The 27,323-nt window shown below is 36.3% G+C and overlaps 1 protein-coding gene across 15 annotated transcripts in view; it reads right to left on the bottom strand.

Moving 5' to 3' along the window:
• SP100 (SP100 nuclear antigen) overlaps positions 1 to 27,323 on the bottom strand; it is a 121,613-nt gene that overhangs the window by 92,192 nt on the left and 2,098 nt on the right. For 14 of the 15 annotated variants that reach the window (XM_021924085.2, XM_021924084.2, XM_021924078.2 and 11 more), the window contains exons 2-3: positions 2,672 to 2,834; positions 1,426 to 1,594 (exon numbers count right to left, since the gene is read on the bottom strand). In XM_021924085.2, the coding sequence (XP_021779777.2) occupies positions 1,426 to 1,594; positions 2,672 to 2,834 (332 nt within the window). Of the gene's footprint in view, positions 1 to 1,425; positions 1,595 to 2,187; positions 2,268 to 2,671; positions 2,835 to 27,323 lie in introns of those variants that run through there. The other variant, XM_021924087.2, reaches the window with a different exon arrangement.

Here is a 27,323-nt window from a genome sequence, read left to right as displayed (position 1 = left end):
TAAAGATAGCACCATTCCCTTCCATCCCCACAGCCTGGACCATCCTGGTTACAAACATTGACTTGAAATTTGTGCCCAGGTATTTGATTTCCTTTTATTCCTTTTCTGACTTGAATATTTGCTATAGAAATTATTTTATTATTAATCTAGATAAGGTTAGTATTGATACAAATCAATAAGCCATATGCAACTACTGCTTACATTTCTTTCCTTGTTCATAAACCTGTAGTATTTCTCGATTGCCTAGTAAGTAAACTTCCAATTCCTTAGCTTTAAATTCCAGACCATTCAATATCTTCCTCCAGTTGATCTAAGTCAGCTCCTATGTTGCTTCTCACTCTCAGATTTAGCCAAATCTAATTTGTCCTGTTTTGCAGACATGCTTTCAAACTTTTATTCCAGTTCCCATAGCATCCACCCTCTTCAGGGCATGTGCCAGTTTCTCTTGTGATGTCTCCATCTCTTATTTGGAGAACTGGATTGAGATCAAACTGTGTGGGAATAAAAAGTTTTCCAGGCAAGTAAAAAAATTGTAGGACGTCTTTAATGTGTACTATTTTAACAGTATAAATTACTCATTCTCAGGAAAAAGGTCAAGAATGAAACCTTTAGTTTGGTATAGCACCAAAAATAGTCCCTGGCAGAGTAATTGGTTTTTTATTGCTTAATTAATCTTTGTTTCATCCCTTTTGGATAAAGGGTTAGCAAAACCACTTCTACTTCACTGAAGGCAAACTTGACCCAGGGTTAACTTTCTTGCTCATATTCTGAAAACCTAATAAAGATAGCCTTTTTTGCAGTGTTACTGGGCAAACAGAGGTTAGAAATGACCCATGACTGGTTGACTGGGACTATGTATGGACAACAAATACCTGTGGGGAAGCCATAGTTGTGGTCTTCCTTCAATTGATAACTCTTGTAACTCAGTTTGCTCCTGTAACTCAGCTTGCCCATATGGGGTCCTGAAAGCTGTTACTATGGAGTTGTTACAAGAGACATACACTCCCATAGGCATGTGGTGCTGAGCCAAGGTGGATCCTGCACCCACAGCTAAGTTGTCACTCAGGGCAGGCAGTAGTCAATTTGGTGGACTGCTATGTAGACCACTGCAAGGGCTCCCACTGAAGAGAAGAAGCTGCCCTATTGGGATTCTGTTTCTTACTCTATGCTCTTCTAAGTAAATCTGATGCCAGTGTTGCTCTGGTTGTCCTGTGAGTCCAAGTTGCCAGTGAAGCCGACATCCAGGTGCTTGTTTTACCATAACCATAAGCCGTGAGCTTTCAGAAGACTCATGACATGTCTATTTTGTTAACTACTCTATCCCCACTGCCCAACACAATGTGTCACACATGGTAGGAGCTCAGTATACACTTATTGAAAAAAATCGACCCTGGAAATCAAAAGGTAGATAATAAATCTAATTACCATTTTTGAAGCTTTCGTAAATGTGAATTAAATCGGGGTATTCCTGCAGGTTGACCTCGCTGAACAGTGCTTCCAGAACTGGCAGGCTAAACATCTTCTCCAGTTCACTGAGAACATTGTACACTACTCTCTGTACAGGGACCAGGTTTCTACAAGAATCTTGAGAATCCTTAAAAAATATTGAATGGAGAAAATATAAATACAGACTTCCAAGTTACAGAAGAGCTCTAGAAAGGAATTCTATGGTTACTGTATTCTAATTTCTCTACATAAGTATTTTCATGTGAAGTTCTATAATTTTTACTTATTGGTATAGCCAGTAATGAAAGAAGTAAATCCCTTCTCCTTAAAAATACCCACTGATGAGCCTGATTGCCTCACCCTCATTTACATTAGATGCAAAAAGGGGCAACTTGGAAGGATAAAAGTGGGCTCAAAGTCCTTTAACAGCCTGATCCATATGTTTTTGGGATAGACGTAGCAGGCAATTGATGAACGGCTATTTTGTTGGCTGGACAACCCCTGCTCTTTCCCCAAGACTGATTTGGCCTGAAGGGCTCAAGGAAACCAGGTGACCATTCTCCCCTTGCTGTGAACTTGGCCACAGAGGAAGCATATTCATAGCCAGAGATGACTCGCTGCTCTGTATCTCCAACAGGGCCTATGGGTGGAATTTACCCATAGTCCAAGACTCCAGAAATGCACAAAAAAAGGAAAGAAAAAGAAAACACATGTGTTGGAGAAAGAATAACAAGCATTTACCTCCAAATTTGTCCTCTCTAGACACCAATTCCCTGTGGGTTTTAATGTTCTCAGATCTAGGTATTTTAAATTGATGTTAACTGGAAGAAAATGCGGTGTCAATTGCTATTTCAAGTAAATCAGTTCATTAAAATTATTTTTAAGTTTTAGTTTATGTTATAGTGTATGAATTCTACAAAACACTGTACATTTATGGAGAACACCTGTTTCTATTCCAGTTTCTCCAGTACCATTCACTCCAACTCCAGAGGGCACCATGGAACACTAGTCCCTCAGCTGGAAGCAGGACCATCTCCGGTGACCTCTGCTTCTCCCCTCCTTTTCTACTTTACAGGAACACTTACAGAAATACTTGAAAAAGTTACCCACTCATAGGAAACCTGTCAGTTAGCAAGTTGTACCCTGAAGTTTTGGTCTAGGATATCAAAGCATAACTTACTTTGGGGCTGGCTTACCAGATTGTGACATAATAAACTTTACTCACTTCAAACATTTTATTTGTGATGAGTTCACGGTCACGGAGGCCCTCAAGGAATGGAAATGTCTTTTTTATTGCATTTGAAATCTCCACCTTATGTCTTTTGAAGTGCTTGAATACAGCGTCACAGAGAAGTCCCTCATCTACATCCTGGTCTTCTGTGAACATCCTAGGGAAAAAGGACACCATGTGAAAATGGTCGTCAAGATTCTGAGATGTTTGTGGAGACTGTAAGACTTTACATATAAAAGACAAGCTACAAAGAACGAACACATATAAAATAGGTGATACTCAGTAGAGGCCAGAATAAATGGAATTTAAGCAACAAAAAAGATGTAATAGAAGAAATGGAGGTTGTGAAAAACTAATATAGAGGACTGAAAAAGTTCTGCCTAAACTGAACAAAGCCATTGTAAAGATACCTTCACCTAACCATATATGAAATATTTTTGAAATAAAAATTAAATTCCTACAGAATCTAGATGGAATAAGCAGGTCATCCACAGAGAAATGAAAAACAATGGAATAAAAATAAAATCTAACCTTGAATATGCATCTTAATTAACAACTGAGAGAAAACAAACCTGAGAAAGATAAAAATAAGATGTCCCTGTCTAATCTGTAGCTGTTAAGAAATATAATCCTGTATCATATCATTAATTTATTAATAATACAATGCAGTTTAATAATAATAATGATACCACATTATTGAGAATTTCATGAGAATATCAATGATATCTCCTAGAATGTCTGATTCTACTTTCTGTTAATATAAATATATCTGTATTATTGTTATATATGGTGAACCATTTTAGGCATCTGAATTTCAGAAATTGCTGTTGTTTCCTGTGAAAGTAATTTTAAAGTTGAATCTCTAATTCTAGTTCTTAGTTGATTACTTTATTGCTCTGATAATGTTTTAGTCAACGTCTCAGTATTCCTTAATATTATGAAAACTTATGAGCCCTTCCTTCCCAACCAGAAGAGAATTACTGGCACTTTCCAGTATCTAACATGAGGCAGGAAACAATAATGTTACATTTTTGTTTTGAATTTCTGTAAAAAAAGTTTCTGGTTAAAGATCACTAAAATAATAACAAAGGAATTAGATTCACAATGACAAAAAGAATGTCAGAGAACAATAAGCAGATAAGAGATTTCAAATAAAATCTTGAAGGTGAAAAGTGGTCAGAAAAGTGCTAGTTGCAATAGTAGGTAGGGGATGGATGCTTTCAGAGGTTAGGAATCATGGTGCCCTACAGAATTTGTAAGAAACAATGGAGATTTGAAGGGAGACACAGAGCCAAAAACTGATGTGTTATTTGAGAAATGAACAGAACAGTGTATGCCCTGCCTGTCAACCCACATGCTGACCACATGCAGCCAGGTAGCCTCTCAGGGGCAACCAATGCTGTCATTTTTTCCATCATATGTTGATACTGCCTGCTACTGGATTTCGTACAAATGGAATAAAAGATATATATGCTTTTGTGTCTGCCTTCTTTTGCTTATCATTTGTGTTGATGTGTTGAACAGTAGTTTGTTCATTTTTGTTGTTGAGTGGTATTCTATTGTGTGAATCTATCACAATCTGCTTATTCAATTTTCAGTTCATGGTCATCGGAGTTGATTCCATTTTGAGACTACTAGAAATAAAATTGCTGCTCTTGTACAAGTCTTTTCGTGGCAAGATATTTTCACTTCTCTTGGGTAAATATGTAGGAGTGGAATTGCTGGGTCATTGTGTAAGAGTACTGTTAATCATTTTAGAACCTGTCAAACTGTTTTTCAAAGACTATCAGAGAGAGCCTTTCTAGTTTTAGCCATTCCAGTGTGTGTGATGTGATATCTCATTTTAGTTTTAATTCGTATTTCTTTAATGATAAAATGATGTCAAGCACATTTTCATGTGCTAATTGGCAATTTTTTTTTTTTTTGTAAAGTGTCTGTTCAAGTCTTTGGCTCATTTACATTATTCAGTTTTACTTACTGATGGGTAGGAGTTTTTAAAATATATTACGGATAGAAGTGTTTTGTCTGATGTATATATTGTGAATATTTTCACCCAGTCTGTAGCTTCTCTTTCATTTTCTTAATCATGTCTTTTGATGGGAAGAAATCTAATTTTGACAAAGTCCAATTTATTATTTTTTCTTTTATGATTAATGACTTTAGTGTACTATCTAAGAAATACTTGCCTACTCAAAGGTCATGAAAATATTCAAAAAACAATTTACAATATAAGCATGGGTTTATATATGTACTTTCCATGCTATACCATTGATATATTTGTCTACCCTTATGCTGATAAGAATTTGCCTTAAATATCATGGCTTAACAAAAGTCTTGAAGTCAATTAGAAAAGATTGTCTTGGATTTTCTAGATTCTTTGCTTTTGTACATATCTTCTCAAATCAATTTGTCAATTTCTACAAGAAAAGACTTTAGGATTTTTTTTGGATTTGAATTGAAGCTACAGATAAATTTGAGGAAGCTGACAACAATATTGAGCTTCCAATCTGTTAACATTGTATATCTCTCCATTTACTTAGATGTCTTTAATTTTACCCAGCAGTGCTTATAGTTTTTAGAAGTCATGTACCTCTTTCATTAAATGTATTCTTCTCCAAAAACCTATTGAAATAAAAAATTAAATTTAATTAAATTTATAAAATAATAAATTTATTCCTAGTTATTTTATTGTTTTGGTGTCACTTTAAATGATAATGCTTTTCAAATTCCTCTTTTACTGTTATATGAAAATATAATTGGGTTGAAATGTATTAACCATGAATTTATGGCATTACTAAATTCATGTATTATTTCTAGTAAATTATTTATAGATTTCCTTTGTATTTTAAAGAAAATATCTATATCATCAACAAATAGACTGATTTACTGTTTCTTTCCAAACAATTATTTTCTTTTTTTGGTCTTATTTCACTGGTTAGGAGTTTGAATACAATGTTGAAGAGAAGTGGTGAGAGTGGACTTCCTTGCCTTATTTCCAATTTCAGGGACGAAGCACTTAGCAGCACCATTAAGTGTGATGTTTGCTATACCTTTATACATATTCCTGCTTCCTTCTTTCCTTCCTTCCTTCTTTCCTTTCTAAAAGATTTGAAAATAACTACTGATTGAGTGAAATCAGACCTTATAAAACTTTATGTAACACTGAAAATAAAAATAAAAAGCAGACATAGTTTGCATTTTTAGGGAGATAAAACAAGGAAAACAATGAGTTGTAAAAGATAAAACAGGAAGTCCTAGCCCAAGCAGTCAGACAAAAGAAAGAAATAAAGGGCATCCTAATCGGTAAAAAGGAAGTCAAACTGTCACTGTTCACCAATGATATGATTGTATCCTAGGATATAGATCTGATAAATGAATTTAGTAAAGTTTCAGGATACAAAATCATTAGTAGCACTGCTATACACCAACAATGATCAAGCTGAAAATAAAATCAAATCCCTTTTACAACACCTGAAAAAAAAAAAAAAAGAAAAACAAAACAACAACAACATCAACGACAAAAAAACAAAACACCTTAGGATATACCTAACCAAGGAGGTGAAAGATCTCTGTGAGGAGAACTACAAAACACTGCTGAAAGAAATCACAGATGACACAAACAAATGGAAACACATTCCATGCTCATGGATGGGTAGAATCAATATTGTGAAAATGATCATACTGGCCAAAAGCAATCTACAGATGCAATGGAATTCCCATCAAAATATCACCATCATTATCTCAGAACTAGAAAAAGAACCCTAAAATTCATATAGAATCAAAAAAGGGCCCACATTGCCAAAGTAAGACTAAGCAAAAATTCCAGAATCTATAAATAACTTAAACAAATTAGCAAGAAAAAAATTCAGATAATCTTATCAAAAAGTGGGCAAAGGATATGAATAGACAATTCTCAAAAGAAGATATGCAAATGGCCAAGAAATACATGAAAAAATTGTCAACATCACTAATTATCAGGGAAATGCAAGTCAAAACCACAATGCGATACCACCTTACTCCTGCAAGAAAAAACATAATTAAAAAACAGAAACGTGATAGATGTTGGTGTGGATGTGGCGAAAAGGGAACACTTTACACTGCAGGTGGGAATGTAAACTATTGCAACTACTATGGAAAACAGTATGAAGATTCCTTAAAGAACTATCATTTGATCCAGCAATCCCACTACTGGGTCTCTACCTAGAGGGAAATAAGTCATGATATGAAAAAGACATTCGTACACACATGTTTATAGCAGCACAATTAGCAATTGAGAAAATGTGGAACAAGCCTAAATGCCCACCAACCAATGAATGGATAAAGAAAATGTTATATATAAATATATATATATATATCACATATATACATACATACCATGGAGTACTCCTCAGTCATAAAAAGAAATGCAATAACGGCGTTCTCAGCATCCTGGATGGAGTTGGAGACCATTATTCTAAGTGAAGTAACTTAGGATGGAACCAAGAATCATTATCTTCTCACTTATCAGTGGGAGCTAAGCTATGAGAATGCAAAGGCATAAGAATGATATAATGGACTTTGGGGATTCAGAAGAAAGGGTGGGAGGGGAGTGAGAGAGAAAAGAATACACACTGAGTTCAGTGTACACTGCTTGGGTGATGGATGCACCAAAATCTCAGAAATCACCACTAATGAATTTATCCATGTAACCAAAACCACCTGTTCTCCCCAAAAACTATTGAAATAAAATAAAGATAAAATGGAAAAAGTATGAAAAATTATTTAAACAGAATGTAAAGGAAAAATGATATTGAAAGGCAATATTAATAATATTGAAAAAGAATCATCAATATTGATGATATCAATGTTGATTGGAATCGAAGAGAATCCAACTAAGGACACAACTAGGACAAAATGACACAAAAAATGTCAAAATCGAAAATCAGCAAGTTATGGTATGCAATTGTCAATAAAACAAAAAGCAAGACTGTTCCCATTTAACGTCAAATCAAAATTCAAGAAACAAGTCATGAGACAAATGTTTTACGGACATTGAAAAACAATTCACCTCCAGTTTTTGACTCTTTACATAAAAATGGACAAAGTATACAGGCTCTGGATAAATTAATAAGAATGATTTAATATTTAATCTTATGACTTAAAAACAGAGAACACTGCTAGGCATGGTGCCTCATTCTGGTACTCCCAGCACTTCAGGAGGCTGAGGTGGGCAGATCACGAGGTCAGGAGTTCGAGACCAGCCTTACCAACATAGTGAAACCCCATCTCACTAAAAACACAAAAATTAGCCAGGCGTGGTGGTGCATGCCTGTAATCCCAGCTTCTCGGGAGGCTGAGGCAGGAGAATTGCTTGAACCTGGGAGGCAGAGGAGGCAGTGAGCCGAGATCGCGTCTCTGTACTCCAGCCTGGGTGACAGAGCGAGACTCTGTCCCAAACAACAACAACAACAACAACAACAACAACAAAAACAGGAGAACACATATTTCTCAATATCCTTGAAATATATATCAATATTCAGCATAATCTTAGCCACAAAAGAAGTCTCAAAAAGTTATGATCACTAGAGGTGAAACAGACTTCATAAAGAAAATAAATTACTTAAGATTTTAGAAAACAAAAGAAAGCACACTGTGTTGGATCAAAGATGAAATAAAACTTGTAGTTAGAGGTTATTTAGAACCAAGAAGAAAGAGAAAACTAATGACAATGAGATTGAATGAAACAAAAAATAGTTCAGCTTTAGAAAGTCTCTATAATATTCACGAATGGGTTTAAAAGGGAATTTTATAAGTCCTAGCAGCTATTTTTTTAAAATTAAAACTCTTTCTGAAATAAAAACGAACACAACATGAAGTCTCTAAAATCAGCAAATGTTTTAGTAAACATTAATGGTGAAATTTAAATAGAAAACAATATGGGGATGTCTACCATTACCACCATCTTTTACATATATATGTGTGTGTGTATACACATATACATATGTGTTCACATATATATATTTTAGAAGCTTTAGCTAATGCAATAGGATATGAAAATAAAATAATTGATAGAAATACTAAAATAGTGTACAATATGTTCTATAATTATATATGTAGGAAACCTAGAGACCTAATACAATTCATAAGAACTAGAAAAAAAATTTACTGAGGAGTATATATTAGTCTGTTTTCACACTGCTATAAAGAACTGCTCGAGACTGGGTAATTTATAAAGGAAAGAGGTTTAATTGACTTAGTTCAGTGTGGTTGGATAGGCCGCAAGAAACTTACAATCATGGTGGAAGGGAAAGGGGAAACAAGGCACCTTCTTCACAAGGCAACAGGAAGGAGAAGTGCCAGGTGAGGGCGGAAGAGCCCCTTATACCATCAGATCTCATGAGAACTTACTCATTATCATGAGAATAGAATGGGCGAAATTGCCCCATGATTCAATTACCTCCACCTAGTCTCTCCCTTGACACCTGGAGATTATGGGGATTACAATTCAAGATGAGATTTTGGGTGGGGACACAGCCAAACCATATGAGAGTATGAATAGAAAATAGATATACAAAACTTAATAGTTTTTATTTGGAATGACATACATTTAAAAAAACACTCAGACTCAATAGCAAATACAAATGTATATATTTATAAACATCTGAAAGGTATGAGACCTATATGAAGAAAACTATAAAAATCTTATTGAAGAAAATTAAATAAGATCTAAATAAACAGAGATTATGAAAGGCCTCCAATTACAAAAAAGGTAGTAATTTTAAAACATCCATTATTCTGAAATTATTATGTAAGTATGGTGCCCTTGCAACCCGGAACCCCATTAAAACTGGATAAAATATTCCTGCATTAGTTTGCTAAGGATAATAGCCTGCAACTCCATCCATGTCCCTGCAAAGGACATGATCTCATTCCTTTTTTATAGCTGCATAGTATTTCATAGTGTATATGTACCATATTTTCTTCCTCTAGTCTATCACTGATGGCCATTTAGGTTGACTCCATGTCTTTGCTATTGTGAATAGTGCTGACTGCATGTCCTCACTTATAAGTGGGAGCTAAATGACGAGAACACATGGACACATGAGGAGGAACAACACACACTTGGGTCTGTCGGAGGGCGGGGGCTGGGAGGAGGGAGAGGATCAGGAAGAAGAGCTAGTGAATGCCAGTCTTAACACCTGTGTGATGGAATGAATCACACAGCGAATCACCATGGCACACTTTTGCCTATGTAGAACATCTGCACATCCTGCACATGTACCCCCGAACTTAAATAAAAGTTGGAAAAAAACCTGAATCAAATAATGTAAATATTTAAATGACAGAACAAATACCTGAGTCAGACAAGAAAAATTTGAGAAGAGAGTAGTTAAAGGAAGATTTCTCTTAATAGGTTAAAATGTTTTTAAAAAGCAATACAGATATAAAAGAGTATAGAAAAGCATTTTCAATATATACGACAAAGGATTAATATATCTGATATTAATGAGCAAAGACTACAGTCTATTAATAAAAAGCAACAAATAGCCCCTCCAAAATGGACCTGAACAGGCAGCTTAAATATGAGGAAATGAAAATGTCTAATAAAGATGTGAATACATAAAAATTAAAACATCAATGAGAAACTATTGCTCACCCATTAGACTGGCAAACAGAATTTCATTAGCGACACTGTGTCACACGGGAGAAGATTCAGAGAAACAGACACTTACTCATCCCTGGTGTGAGCATGAATTACTACAGCCTTTTCAGAAAAGATTTGGCAACATCTACTAAATTTTAAGATATACTACAGACTGACCCAGCAGATCCACTTTTGGAATCTATCCTATAGAAATAAAAAGACAACATCCATCTTATAAAAACAAGAACTGCAGAACTTTCAATGCTCCCAATTTCTTCAAGAGTGAAAGACAGATCCTTACACTGTTCAAAGGGTCTGAAATGATACATCCTTTGCTCCTCTCCTTTTGCTCATGTCTGTTGGGCCACACTCACCTCTGCTGTTTCTTGACTACACCAGAGATTCTCCACCATTAGGGACTTGATACTGGCTATTTTCTCTGCTTAGCACAGACACATATATCTATGTAGTGAACTAACTCCCTTGTCTCGTTTAGATCCTTGCTTCACTATCACCTTCTCAATGAGGTCTGCTTTGACCAACCTATCTAAAAATCACAATCACAATCCCCCTAGCATGCCCCCATACTCCCAAGCCCCTAATCTGCCTCTATTTCTTTTTCTCATGCCCTCACTACTCCCTAATATGCCAAATGAATTACTTATTTACTTATTGTTTATCATATTCTTTATTGTCTCTTTTCTCCTCAAAAATATATATGCCATGAGGGCAGAGGTTTTGTCTGTTTTGTCCACTGATTTTTCTTGAGTATCTGATATATACAAGGTGTTCCGTAAGTATTTGTTGACTAGATGCTCATAAATGCAAAATTTTTGTTGAAGCATTTGTTTTTACCAGGAAAAATCCCTCAACAATAACATATACTCCTAAACCTGAAAACAACCTAATTGTCTATTCAGCTGGCTGGTTAAGTACATTACTGTAAATATACACTGTTGAACTATTACATAGCTATTTAATTCTAGTAATTTGGACAGATGGTCTTAGTTTTCTTGTTCAATGAAAACATCATGTTTAGATCAATATATTATGATCACATTTTTATATAAATTAAAAAAGTCTTTCATTTGTATATAAAATGCAGAATAAATGTTAAGGAAGACATGGAACCACTACACCCCAGGTGTTAACACTGGCTTAGTGGGCAGTTTCAGAGTTCTAACCAGGTCCCTTCAGATCTTTCTTTTACCATTTTTTAGGTAATATCCAAGAATAGAAATAATAGAGTAAACAGAATAAGACTTTTGAGTAAGTATATTTAATAACCCCATAACTTATTATAAGCTATAATAATAATATTAATATTGAATAAGTTATGAATAACATTCAACCAACTAGGAAACTTAGAAATTTAAAAGTTGAGTTTGTAAATTCAAAAATAAAGGTAGGCAAAATAATAAAACATTTAAAAATAAATTGAACAAACAGAATGCAAGACTTGTAGGCTGAAAATGGCAAAATGTTGCTGAGAGAAATTAAAGATCAAAATAAATAGAGATGCCCATGTTCATGGATTGAAAGACTCAATATGTTTAACATGGCAATTCTCTCCAAACTGATCTAAAGACTCAATATGATTCCTATCAAAATCCCAAATGGCCTTTTGCAGAAATTGAGAGGCTGATACTAAAATTTACATGGAATTGCAAAGAACCCAGAATATCCAAAACAGTCTTGAAAAAGAAGAAAAAAGTTGGAAGACATACTTTGTGATTTCAACACTTCTTATAAAGCTGCATGAATCAAGACAGTACTGGCATAAATATATATAAAGATCAATACAACAGAACTGAGAATGCTGAAATAAATCCTTAGGTTTTTGGTCAATTGATTTTCCACAAAAGTGCCAAGGCAATTAAATGAGGAAAAGATAGTCTTTTCAATCAAATAGTACTAGTACAACTGGATAGACACATGCAAAAATATGAAATTAGACCCTTACCTCACACCATATGCATAAATCAACTCAAAATGGATCATGGATCTAAATGTAAAAGCAGGGATGGCTTTATGGACATGCACCCTGTGCAGTCACAAAAGACTCTGTGCTTAGTTTAGTGTCTGCTTTCACTGTTTTGAAATCCTTAATAATTTTTGAACAAGGATTCCCCCCGCCATTTTCATTTTTCACTGGGTTCCCCAAATTATGCAGTAGTCTTGTAAAACAGCAAAAATGATAAGACTTTTGGAAGAAAACACAGGCAAAAATCTTTGTGACTTTAGGTAAGACAAAGAATTAGCTACAACAAAAGTATAATCCTTAAAAGAATAAATAAGTTAAAATTTAACAAAATTTAAATCTTTTGTGCCTCAAATATACCATAAAGAGAAAGAAAAGATTAGTCACAGTCTGAGAGAAAACATTAGCCAATCATATTTTTAATAAACTACTTGTATTCAGATATGTAAAGAATTCTGACAACTCAATATGAAGACAAGCCAATTAAAAATGGACAAATGATTTGAATAGATATTTCTCCAAAAGACATGTGAAAAATAAAAACATGTGAAAAGATGTTCAGTATCATTAGTTATTAGAGAAAAGCAAAATCAAACCACAACAAAATACCAAAACACATCCACTGGAATGACTACAAAGACAGAAAATAACAAGTTTTAGCAAAGATGTGGAAAAACTGGAACCTTATACATTGCTGTAAAATGGTCTTTTGGAAACAATGTAAGACAGATTTTTAAAAAGTGATACATAATGCTACTATAGAACCCAATAATTTCACTCCTAAATATCTACCTAGAAATGAAAATGTATATACACACAAAGGCTTGTATGCAAATACTCAAGACAGCATTATTCATAATAGTCAAAAAATAAAAACAATCCAAATTTCCATTGACTGGCAAATGAAAAAAATACCATTGATAGAGCCATATAAAGGAATACAATTCATCAATAAAAAGGAATGAAATATAAATACATGCTAAAACACGGATGAACTTCAAAAATATTACATTCAATGAAATAACCCAGATGTAAAAGACCGTATATGATCCATTTACATGAAATGTCCAGGAAAGGGAAAACTACAGAGATAGAAAGTATATTGGTGGTTGCCTAGGGCTGGAGAATAGGAGCAGGAATTGATCCCAAATAGTCATGAAGAAGCTTTTAAGGGTAGTGAAAATATTCTACACTTGGATTGTGATGACGGTTGCAGAACTCTGTAATTCCGTTAAAAATCATTGAGATACACACTTAAAATGGGAGAATTTTACAGTATATAAATTATACCTCATTAAAGCTGTTAAAAAATAAAGTTGGGTGTGCAGAATAGACTCAGTTGAAGAGTAACTTAGTGAGTCACATTTTTCTTTCTGGAATATAGCTGGGGGGAAAGATATGGAAAATGTGAAGAAAGAAGGTTTTTCTTTTGCATAAGATGTTTCAACATTCTGCCAAAGGGAATTCCAGAAGAGAATAGAAAGAATGAGAATAGGGAAATCAAATTTAAAAAAAGTTTTCCAGAGCTGAAACTAGAACCTTAGATTTAAAAGGCACATCCAGGATGGGATGTCACTAAGAATAGGAGGTTTCTGGCTTTAGTCTCTCTCCCAGAAAGACTCATTAGCAACTATCCATAGACAAGGATGCCTTTGTGAAAATTTCAGAACCCAAGAGAGGCTGAACTACCTCCCTTGGACCACAAAACCTGAGAAAAACCACATTAGAAGGTTAAGAGGAATGGGTCCTCCCCCAGGCTGGCACAGTGCCACACCAAGAGGTTTTCCCTGAGCCTAAGGTTTCTCTAGTGGGGAGCCTAAAGAGGACACCCAGCTTCCCTGGCATTCTGGGCTGCTTCTTAGGAGGCCCAATTCTGTCTTGCCTCATGGGAAACAAACGGGCAATCAGTGGGACTGGACCACCTGGGTTTGATTAGAACTGAAGAAGTGAGGGCAGGGCTCACAGTGGCCAATGCATAGATCATCATGCTGGTACTGTGCTCCTGACATCAGCACCCTATCAGAGAGCTCAGCCAGCAGCTCTGTCCACCTGCAGAGGCAACCTGGTGGCCCTATTTGGCCAGGCAGCATGGTCAGCAGTTCTAACTAGCTTGGGTGCCTAGCCAGCAGCCCAGTCCATCTAAGGTGTTTAGGTTTCTGTCTTGCCTGACCAGGGAACCCCCCAAAGAGATTCTGCCCAGCCTCAAATCCTAGCATATGTCTTTTTCCAGGCAGGTAATCAAGCCAGCCACCCTGCCTAACTACAGAGTATGGTCTCTAGCCCTGCTATGGTCTCTAGCCCAGCTAACAAATTGAGACCCTGCCCAGGTGCAAAGCCCAGCCAATGACCTGCATGGGCAGGAAACCAAGCCAATGACCTCTCTCAACGGTGGGCACAGCTTTGGGGCCCCAAGCAACCAGAGATCCCAACCTGTGGCCATGCCCAGGCAGGGAGTAGAACCAGTCACCCTGTCCAAATGTAGAACATAGCCTGTGGTCCTACCCGATCACACAGCCCAGCCAGTGACACTTCTGAACTGTCGGGCACAACTTGCAGCCTTGCCTGACCAGGGATTCAAGAAATTTCTGCTACCTGACTTATGAGCCCAGCTTGCAGCAAGTACCTAAAGGTGGGGTATATTCTGTGGTCCCACTGAACCTGGGCACATGGTAGCAACTCTGATAAACTTTGAAGCACAGCAAGTGGCCCTATTCTGGAGAATAACTAATACAGTGGCACCACCCAACTGTGGAACACAGCCTTCAACTCTGCCTAATCACAGAGCCCAGCCTGTGATCACACCTAGCAGTAGGTTAAGGCCTTGTCCCATCTTAGAGCCTGGCCATTAGCTGCTGCCCAGCAAAAGGGTCCAGTCAAAACATCCAAACAACCATAGAGACCAGCAGTAGCCTTATCCAATCTCAGAGCACAGGCAATGATCTTGCCCAGCAAGAGATCTCAACAGAAAGCTCTGCCTGTCCATGTATGCTACCAGCTGACCTGTCCAGAACTCCAGGCTGGACTGACTAGTGAAGGGCTTTCCCTGCCAAAACAAACTTATAAAGACTGGAAGAGGTTATTGTTTCCTCAAATGTGCAGACACCAATGATAGGATGCAAGGATCATAAAGAATCAGGAAAAAATAATACCACTAAAATAAACTAACATGCTCTAATAACTGACTCTAAAGAAATAATGATCTATGAACTTACTGACAAATACTTCAGAATAATTCTCTTTAAAAAGTTCAGTGAACTATAAGTAAACACTGATAGACAACTCAACAAAATTAGAAAACAATATATAAACAAAGTTATAATGCCAGAAAGGAACAGGAACCATTTTTTAAAAGCCAGAAATCCTAGATCTGAAAAATACAATGACTGGATGGAAAAATTTAATAGAGAGCTTTAACAGCTGACTCATTCAAGCAGAAGAAAGACTAAATGAACTCAAAGATAGGTCATTTGATATTATTTACTCAGAGGAGCAAAAATAGCAAAGAATAAAAATGAGTTTTAAAAAAACCTATGGGATTTATTGGACACCATCAAGTAAAACAACATGCAAATTATGGGAATTACTGAAGGAGAAGAGAGAGAGAAAATGAACAGAAAGTACATTTAGAGAAGTAATGGCTGGAAACGTCCCACATTTGGGGAGAGAAATGAACATCTAGATTCATTGGGCCCAAAGGTGTCCAAACAGATTGAACAAGAAAATTTGACATCAAAATATTATAATTAAATTATCAAAAGATAAAGACAGAATATTTTGAAAGCAGCAAGGAAAGTATAACTCATTATGTATAACAGAGCCCTCATAAGACTAGCAGTGAATTTCTCAGCAGAAACGTCCTCTCAGCCCAGGAGAGATTAGGGTGATATATTCAAAATGCTGAAAGAATAGAAACTCTACTGACCAAGAATGTTATACCTGGTAAAGCTGTCCTTCAGAAGCCAGATAAAAACCTTCCCAAACAAGCAAAAACTGAAGGAGTCCAACATCACTAGACCTGTCTTACAAGAAATGCTAGAGGGAGTTCTTCAAGCTGAAATGAGATGGTACTAATTCACAACATAACAATATATAAATATACAAAACTTCACCAGTAAAGGTAAATATATAGTGAAAGTCAGAAATCTCTAATATTGTAATGATTGTGCATAAGTCACTTTCAATTCTGGTATAAAAGTTAAAAAACAAACTATTAAAAATAATTATATCTATAGCAATTAATATAGTTGGCTCCATGTCACCACCCAAATCTCGTGTTGAATTGTAATCCCCAGTGTTGGAGGAGGGCCCTGGTGGGAGGAATTGGATCATAGGGGTGGATTTTCCCCTTGCTGTTCTTGTGACAGTGTGTGAGCTCTTATGAGATCTAGTTTAAAAGTGTGTAGCACTTCTCCCTTCACTCTCTTTCTCTCCTGCAGCCATGTGAAGATGTGCTTGCTTCCCCTTCGCCCTTCCACCATGATTGTAAGTTTTCTGAGGCCTCCCCAGCCATGCCTCCTGTAGAGTCTGTGGAACGATGAGTCAACTAAACCTCTTTTCTTTATAAATTACACAGTCTCAGGTAGTTCTATTTTTTTTTTTTTTTTTTTTTTTTTTTGAGGCAGAGTCTTGCTTTTGCTCTGTCAACCAGGCTGAAGTGCAATGGTGCTATCCTGGCTCACTGCCTCCTGGGTTTAAGTGATTCTCCTGCCTCAGCCTCCCAAGTAGCTGGGACTACAGGCACATGCCACCACACCTGGCTAATTATTGTATTTTTAGTAGAGACAGGGTTTCATTATGTTGACCAGGTTGGTCTCAAACTCCTGACCTCAGGTGATCCACCCACCTCGGCCTCCCAAAGTGCTGGGATTAGAGGCGTGAGCCACTGCACCTGGCCTCAGGTAGTTCTTTAAAGCAGTGTGAGAATACACTAATACAGTAATTTGTTATTGGAGACAAAATATTAAAAATATGTAAATTGTAACATCAATTGACTGAAATGTGAGGGAGGGGAGAAGTAAAAGTATAGAGTTCTGCATGTGATTGAAGTTGTTGGCTTAAAATAGGATGGTATAGCTATAAAATATCTTATGTAAGCCTCATAGTAACCACTAAGTAGAAACCTGTAGTAGATAAACAAGATTAAGTGAAAGGAATCAAAGTAGATCGTTTCGAAAGTGATTAAATCACAAAGGAGGGCAACGAGAAAAAAAGAAAGAAAAAAGGTACTACAAAGCCGTCAGAACACAATTAACAAAGTGGCAATAGTAAGTTCTTATCTATCAATAAATGGATTAAATTATCTAATCAAAAGAAATAGAGTGACTGAATGGATTAAAAAAAAAAACCCACAAGATCAAACAATCTGCTGCATATTAGAGTCTCATTTTAGGCCAGGTGCAGTGGCTCACACATGTAATCCCAGCACTTTGGGAGGCCCAGGCGGATGATCACTTGAGGTCGGGAGCTCAAGACGAGCCTGGCCAACATAGTGAAACTCCGTCTCTACCCAAAATATAAAAATTAGTTGGGTGTTGTGGCAGGTACCTGTAATCCCAGCTACTTGGGAGGCTGAGGCAGGAGAATTGCTTGAACCTGGGAGGCAGTGTTTGCAGTGAGCCAAGAGAGCACCACTGCACTCCAACCTGGGTGACAGAGTGAGACTCTGCCAAAGGAAAAAAAGAGAGAGAGAGAGAGAGAGACAGACAGACTTGTTTTAGCCCTAAGAACACAAGTAGGCTGAAGGTGAAGGTATGAAAAAAGATATTCCATGCAGAAAGTGACCAAAAGAAAGCAGAGGTGAATATATTTATACCAAATGAAATATACGTTAAGTAAAAAATGGCCACAAGAGATAGAGAAGATCAATATATAAAGATAAAGGTGATAGCTCATCAAAGGGATACAACAACTGTAAATATTTTTGCATACAGCACTGGAACTTCTAAATAACTAAAGCAAATACTAACAGAACTGAAAAAAGAAAGAAACAGCAATACAATGTTAGTAGGAGACTTTAATACTCTACCCTCAATAATCATAGATCAATCAGACAGAAAAATATAGGGAAACATTGATCTTGAACCAGACTTTAGATCAAATAGACCTAATGAACATATACAGGACATTTCATTCAACAGCAGCAGAATACACATTCTGCTTCAGTGTACATGAAACATTCTCCAGTAAAAAAAAAATCATGTGTTAGGCCACAAAAGAAGTCTTAACAAATTCAAAAGTGAAATAATATAAAGTGTCTTTCCTGGCCACAATAATATGAAACTAGAAATCCATAATAGGAGGAAATTTGAAGAATTTATAACTTCTGTACAGAATATATAAATAATGGAAGGTGTTAAACAACACATTCCTGAATAACCAATAGGTCAAAGAAGAAGCCAAAAAGGTAACTTATAAATATCTTGAGGCAAACAAAAATGAAAACACAACATAGCAAAACTATGGAATGCAGTAAGAGCAGTTCTAAGAGGCAAGTTTATAGCTATAAATGCCTACATTAGGAAAAATATCTTAAATCATTTAACTTTACAGTTGATGAAGAAAGATAAGGTAAACCCAAAGTTAGCAGCAGAAGGGAGAAAATAATGTAGATTAGAGCAGAAATAAATAGGGAATAGGAAAACAATAGAAAAGATAAACAAAACTCAGAATTGGTTCTTTGAAAAGATAAACAAAATTAGCAAATCTTTCACTAAACTAACCAAGTTAAAAGAGAGACAAGACTTAAATAAACTTATAAATGACAGAGGAAACATTACAACTGATAACATGATAATACAAAGAATCATGAGACTACTGTGAACAATTATACATCAACAAATTGGATAACCTAGAAGAAATAGACAAATTCCTAGAAATACACACTCTATCAAAACTGAATCCTGAAAAAACAGATAATCTAAACAGATCAATAATGAGTAAAAAGATTGAAAAAGTAAACAACTTTCCATTAAAGAAAAACCAGTTGGCTATGCTAGTGAATTCTACCAAACATTTAAGAAGAAACTAATACCAATCCTTCTAAAACTCTTCCAAAAAACATTAAGAGCAAGGAACACTTCCAAACTCATTTTATGAGCATTATCTTGATACCTAAGCCAGATTAGAACACTACAAGAAAAAAAATTGCAGGTCATTCCCCCGATATACGTAGACGGAACAATTATCTACAAAACACTACCAAACCAAACCAAATTCAACAGTATGCTAAAATGATCACTTATCACCATCAAGTGGGATTTATCCCTGGGATGCAAGGATGATGCAACACGTAAATCAATAAAGGTGTTGTGCAACATTAACAGAATGAAGGACAAAAATCATATGAACATTTTCATAGATGCAGGAAAAGGATTTGAAAACTTCAACATCCTTTCATGATAAAAAAAAAAAAGTTTAACAAATTGGGTATAAATGAAATATACCATAAAGGCCATGTATGACAAGCCCATTGCTAGATTAGACTCAGATTGAGAAATCTAAAAAAGGTGAATCACAGAAACAGAGTCAAATAGCAGTTGCCAAGGGCTGGGAAATGGGAGGAATGGGAAAATGTTGGTTAAAGGCCACAGACTTTCAGTTATAAGATGGATAAGTTCTGGGAATTTAATGTGTAGTATGGAAACTATAGTTAACAATAATACGGCCGGGCGCGGTGGCTCAAGCCTGTAATCCCAGCACTTTGGGAGGCCGAGACGGGCGGATCACGAGGTCAGGAGATCGAGACCATCCTGGCTAACACGGTGAAACCCCGTCTCTAGTAAAAAATACAAAAAACTAGCCAGGCGTGGTGGCGGGTGCCTGTAGTCCCAGCTACTCGGGAGGCTGAAGCAGGAGAATTCGTGAACCCGGGGAGGCGGAGCTTGCAGTGAGCTGAGATTGTGCCACTGCACTCCAGCCTGGGCGACAGAGCGAGACTCCATCTCAAACAAACAAACAAACAAACAAACAATAACGTATTACATACTTGAAATTTGCTAAGAGAGTAGATCTTAAATGTTCTCATCACACACACACAATGGTAACTATGTGACATGATGGATATGTTAACTAACTTGATTGTGGTAATCATTTCACATATAAACATGAAATCATTATGTTGTACACCTTCAATGTATACAATTAGACCTCAATAACACCAAAAAAAAAAAAAAGGTAATCACAGCTAAATATTTTAACCTTAGGAGACTTTTAATTCAAGCAATTATATCATGGTCTGTGTTCCTAAAGCACTGGATTGTCTTTACACATTTAGATGATTTCTGTAGGATGACAAATGTGGCTGCATTATGCCCCTACAGCCATAAAACTTCCCTGGGGAAACCTCCCACTCCCATCATGGACCTGACACCACAGCAGTTCCAAATTAACCATATTTAAAGAAAATGCTGGCACCCCAACTGGGAATTGCTCACTGATTACCCAGAAAATCCCCCCCTTTTTTTTTTTGAGATGGAGTCTCACTCTCTTGCCCAGCCTGGAGTGCAGTGGTGCGATCTCGGCTCACTACAACCTCCACCTCCCGTTTTCAAGCAATTCTCCCTGCCTCAGACTCCTGAGTAGCTGGGATTACAGGTGCCTGCCACCACGCCTTGCTAATTTTTGTATTTTTCAGTAGAAATGTGGTTTCACCATGTTGGCCAGGCTGGTCTTGAACTCCTGACCTCAGGTGATCCATCTGCCTCGGCCTCCCAAAGTACTGGGATCACAGGTGTGAGCCACTGCACCCAGTCAATCCCTCCCCTTATGATGGAATATTCCATGCCTTCATTATGCTTACCCATATAGCATGTGAGCTCTGGCCAGGTTGGGCATGGCTCATTCTTTTGAGCACACTTGCATTCCTCTCTTGAGTGTGTATTTGCTTTTGCTCTGCAATCTTCTTTACTTTCACTTTGGTCTGGCCTTCAAATTCTTTTCTGGGGCAAAGACAAGAACCTGTACCGGCCTGCTGACAGCACCATTATTAATACCGTCATTTTACAGGGAAGAAACAAGGCTTGCCCCATCTCTACATGCATGCAGTGGTAGAGCTGGACTTCACACCACCCTTCCCCAATCATCCTAGTGTTGATCCTCCCTGCTCCTACCCTCTCTACTATCTGGTTTAGTTACTACACTCTTAATCATTGCACTATATTGCCTTTCAAATGTGGTGAAGCCTCAAAACTGACTATGCACTAGGCCACAAGAGAAACAACAATAGACTCTCACAAATGGAAATCTTAAGGAACACATTTTCTAACCACAATGTGATAGGATCAGAGGGAGCAACCGAAGGACAGGGGACGACTTCCCCAACTCATTCCACTGAGAAATTTTAAAAGCTGCCTCCAAACACTTCTTAAGTTAACCAGGAAATCAAAATCAAAATAACAAATGGCTAAGAAATAAACTCCAATGAAAACACCATATATTATAAAGGCCAAACATTTCCAAGGTGCCACAGAGGTGAACATTCATGGCCTAAAATGCATTTATTAGAAAATAGGAAATACTGACAAGTAAATTCAGTTTTAAACCAATGTATTAGAAACAGAACACAAGGTAATCCCCTCAACAAAGGAGAAGTAAAGAATTAGGAAAGAAAATATACAGAAAAATATAATAAAGAAAAGCAAGATTTAATTAAACCTCAAACAGAAAATAAGAGTAGTGGATCAATAAAACCAAAAGGTGGTTCATTGAAAAGACCAACAAAATGGAAAGATTGATCAAAAAATCAAGGAAAAAACAATAATAAACAATGGGAGGAATAGGAAAAAGGAAACGTCTTCAGAGAAGGAAAGGATTAAAACTTTATACAAGAAATTCCCATACAACTTTCTATCAATAAGAAGAGAACCTAGGAAAATCGTTACTTTGTAGGACAATATAAACGATCAAAACTGGCTCAAAGGTCAGCATAAGAACTAAAAATAATAGGAGAAAAGCGTAATATACTTCCAGAGCTTGGAAATGCATAATATACTTCCACAGACATCAGTTTAAAATAATTTAATGGACAATTTTCTGCAATCTTTCAAGGAACAGACGATGTCTGTATTAAACAAACCATTCTAATACATATATGTCTGTGTGTGTGTGTGTATACATATATATTCAAAATTTCAGTCACCCCCAGTTATTTCATGAGGCTGCTATAGTTCTGCTATCGATCCCAGACAAATACAAAATAAGAAATGAAAATTGTAGGTCACAAAGTTGCTTATAAACACATGAGGTAAAATCCCACGATAAAATATAAATAAATCCAACCCGGGAGTGGATGAAAGAGTCATATGGCATGACCATGTAGGTGTTATCTCAGGGATTCCAGGAAAGGTCACATTAGAGAACGAATCTATGCATTTGGTTAAGCCTGGCAGGTTGAACACACCTGCATTCATCTGTGTTCCTTCTGAAATGCCATGAAACCACCTATGAGGGAGAGTTAGAGGTAGAAAAGAAGCAAAGATCAGGGAACAGGAAAGGGCATCAAATAAGAGATAACCAAACATTTTGGAAGATAGGTGCATATATGGTAGCTAATTTCACAGAATGAAAGAATGAAAATTCTGATTACTTGCTTAGGGGAAGCTGACAAGGAGTAAGCCAGTGTATACTTTTGAACTCTGGAAGTTGTCAGGAATTAGTGGCACCATTCCTTCAGAAGGTGAGTTGGAAAATGAAAAATCGAAATGAGGCACACTCAATGAGAGGCATTCCTTGCACAGAGCTCCTAATCAAATTTTTTAGTGTCTGATTCTTAAATGTGAATGGTTACCCAATGGACACTTGATGAATTCTTTCAGAACAAGCAAATAATGGAGTAGGAGCTGGGAAAGAAACCTGGAAGGAACTAACACTCAAAACAATCTTGGAAGAAACATGAAATTTAAAAAATTATCATCCTCATTATTAGAGAGAAAATTTTTGATTTCTTGAAACAACAACAAGATGCTATAAAAGACAACCAGCTTTTCAAAAGAGCTTTTGGAAATTAAAAATATAATGGCAGAAGTTTTGTAATCACTAGAAGGAATGAACGTCCTCAGAAAATGTCATAGAAGGTAGATTCAAGAAAAGAAGATATACAAGATTTTCAAGAAAAAAACACGGAGTCTCTAGAGGATCAATCTAGGAAACCTAACATCCAACTAACAGGAATTCCAAAAGATAAAAGAGAGAGATAAAGCAGAAGGGAGAAAAATAATCAAATAATATCACAAGCAAAATGATCAGAATTGAAATAAAGTCCATTTGAAAAGGCCCTGAAGAGCAAAGCACAACAAATGAATTTAACACTCATATCAAGGCAAACCACCATGAAATTTTAGAATCAAGGGATTAAAGAGAAGTGCCAGAAAGTTTCAGAGAGGCAAAATAGGTGACATAGAAAGACAGGATCAAGAATCACAACGGCATCAGGCTTCCTATGAGCAATGCCAGAAGTTGCAAGACAGTGAACTAAATTAATTTCCAAACTCTGCATTTATACTTAACAAATATTTATGCAGTTGTGAGGATTAAGGATAAAATTTTTTTCCAGACATGTACAATTTATATATATATATATACACACACACACACACATATATATAGTGTCTCTCAATTAAATCCCAGTAAGGTAGGTTATCTCTCTCTCTCTCTCTCTCTATATATATATATATATATGTGTGTGTGTGTGTGTGTGTGTGTGTGTATAAAACAAAATATACAAAATACAAAATATTTTATATATATATATATAGAGAGAGAGAGAGAGACACACACAGAGAGAGAGAGAGAGAGAGATACATCTTCTATGAGCTCTTAGTCAGGAGGCTACTGGATAATGTGGTAATTAGATTAAATTAAACCAAAATGAGATAGTAAAGCAAGAAAGAGGTATACGTGTAATCCACAAAACAAGACCCAACACAGGAGAGATGTCAAGCTTCAGAAGGTCAGCCTTGGAAACTGAAACTAACCAGAACTGATGGAATCAGGAGAATGGATAATTCCAGGAGGGCTTCCCCAAGAAAGTAAAATGGAATTGATAAATAACCCAATGTGTCTCACTGTACTGAGAAGAATTTTAGAATTCTGCAGAGTGCTTGGGAAGAATTCATAGTGAGGATACACAAAATCCAAGCAAATATATAAGAGGGCAATAGTTATTTGCGGGGGTTGGGGGGGATGTTGCACAGGAAAGGAAATGTAATTATAATACAGTAGATGACTTGGTTGTGAACAACATTTAAATAGTCATCATAATGGTAACACTGATTACTGATGAACCTCCAACTGTAATGTATTATGAGAATGGACAGGGAATGAAAAGGAGTGTTACAGAAAAAGTCTTCATCTTCTGTCCTATTATGTGAACGAATCAATGTCTGAAACTCGAAAAATTACAAAGAGCTGTATCAGCATATCATTTCAAATTACAGAAGTAAATACAAAAGGAAGAGCCAAAAAGCTAAAGATAATCCATTTGGGAAAGTGGACATGGACTGGGAAGATGGCAGAAAGAACTAGTTGTGTTTGTGAAGGCCTTATCGACTGATACTTTAAGCTATATATACGTTTTACTTTGGTGAAATTAATAACTGAATTCATAAAATGTTTCAATATAATTTACTCTGGATGAAACAGATTAAAAGAGAAAAAATGATACAATTCTCAAAGATTCTTTAGTAGGCATTTTGATAAATATCCTATACACAGGCCTGATTAAAAAAAAATAACTTTTAGTAAACCAGAGCCAGCAGAAAACGTCCTTAACTTGAAAAAAGGTGTCTATCAGAAAGCCTCAATGTAAACATTATAAGTATTCCCCTCTAACTCAGGAACAAAGCTAAAATGCTCAGTTTTACTGTTACTATTCAGTATTACACTGGCAGTCCTGGCTAATGCACTAAGGCAAAAGAGAAAAGTAAGATAGAAAAAGAAAAGTATACGGTAAAATCATAAATTCTGAAAAAGAGGAGGCAAAACTGCTACTATTTTTGAAGATGTAATTATTTCTCCAGAAAGACACGAGACAATATTAAGAGAGAGAAGACCACTTAGTAAGACTCCTAAGCACAAGATCAGGGAACTCAAATCAATAGATTTCCCTTATGCCTATAAGAAATAACTAGAAAATGTAACAGGAAAATGAATTCCTATTTACAAATACAATTTTAAAATGCCTAGCACTAAAGTGACCCAACAGGGTCCCAAGTTCAAAGACTCATGAATAGATGGAGAGAGATGCTATGTTTCTAACTGGGGTCATTCAGGATTTTTTTAAAAACATAAATTCTTCCTAAATTTATCTGTTCATTTAGTGTCTCTCAATTGAATCCCAATAAGGTAGGTTACAGAACACTACCTATAAAATCATAGTAACTAAAACATTTCAGTATTGAAACAAGAATGAAAACTAGAACTATGGATCAGAACATGGGTCACCAATGCAAATTCATACATAAAATTTAGTACACTAGTTCCCTTGTACCCACAGGGAATGCTTCCAGGAGCCCCAGTGGATGCTTGAAACTGCAGATAGTACCAAACTCTGGATATACTACGTTTTACCCTATCTATACATAAATAAGGCACAATAAAAGATTAATAACAATATCTAATAATAAAGTAGATCAACTATAACAATGTATTATACTAAAAATTATATAAATGTGGTTTCTTTTCCTTTCTCAAAACATCATACTGTAGATATTAACACCCTCAGCATATTATCTTTTTCTTTCAGGAAATTTCACATTTTCACCTAAAGGAAGCACTTGACGGCTTCTCTTTGGCATATCTGAATTGCCAGCATCAATCTTCTCATGCTTTGGGGCCATTATTGACTAAAATAAGGGTTCCTGGAACACGAGCTCTGTTATACCACGACAGTCGATCTGATCACCAGGACAGCTACTCAGGGACTCATGGGCTGGTAGTGTCAACATTGTGGATACCCTGGATAAATGGATGGTTCACATCCTGGGCAGGATGGAGAGGGACAGCATGAGATTTCATCACACTCCTCGGAATGCGAAGTATCTTAAAACTCATGAATTATTTTCTGGAATTTTGCATTTAATGTTTTTGGACCAAGTTTTACTGCAAGTAACTGAAATTTCAGAAAGTAAAACTGTTGATAAGGGAGGAGTACTTTAGTTAATAATGGCATAAAAATATCAAATACCTACAAAGGAATCTAGCAGAAGGGCAAAACCTTCAGAGAGAAAAATACAAATTTTAATAGGAAATATGTTTAAAGTAATAATATACATAAACCATATTCACGAGATGAAAGTCATAATATTATAAAGATGTCCGTTCTCTTCAAACTGATTCATAGATTGAGTGCAGTTCCACACAAAATCTCAAGATTTTGACAGGCGAATTTGGGAGTCTAAGACATTCCGGAGGAAGAGGAAGAGATTTGCTCCCTCAGATGTCAAGAGTTCCTGGGAAGCTGCCATCACTGTGGCAGCGTGGTACTGGCATAAGGTGGGGCTGTCACAGGCCAAGGACAGAGAAGAGAGAACACAGAAGCACACCCTACCTCTATACTCCCAAAAAGGGTAGCACTGCGAATCAAGAGGGAAAAGGATAATTTCATCAATTCATGGTGTCCTCAGAAAAACTGGTAAGAATCAAAACAAAGACTTCAAACTGTAGCTCAGACAAAAACCAATTTGATCTCAGATAAAACAGGAAATGTAAAAAAAAAAAAAACAAGTTCATTCAGACTGTGACTAAGCAAGCGGGAAGTTTGGGGTGACCTGCCTGGGCTGAGCCTGGCTAGAGGAGCTGTAAAGCCACCACAGGCACACGGAACACAAGATCAGACAGAATCAGTCTGGAAAAATAACTAAGAGACAATAAGGAGAATATCCCAAAGTTCTTAACAGCACAGGCAAACCTAAATAAAGCAAGACTGTGAAGATTGAATGGCAAGAGGTTATGGAGCTTGCAGAGGTCTAGAAACAAATGAAGATCCCTCCTCAAAAATAAACACTCAATTTTTAAAAAATTAGAAATGACAAGAAACAAGAAACCTA

Source organism: Papio anubis, chromosome 10 (genome assembly GCF_008728515.1).
Source record: "Papio anubis isolate 15944 chromosome 10, Panubis1.0, whole genome shotgun sequence".
Classification (NCBI taxonomy): Eukaryota; Metazoa; Chordata; class Mammalia; order Primates; family Cercopithecidae; genus Papio; species Papio anubis.
Note: the sequence above shows the minus strand (reverse complement) of the source record. Positions and strands in the feature narration are given on the sequence as shown.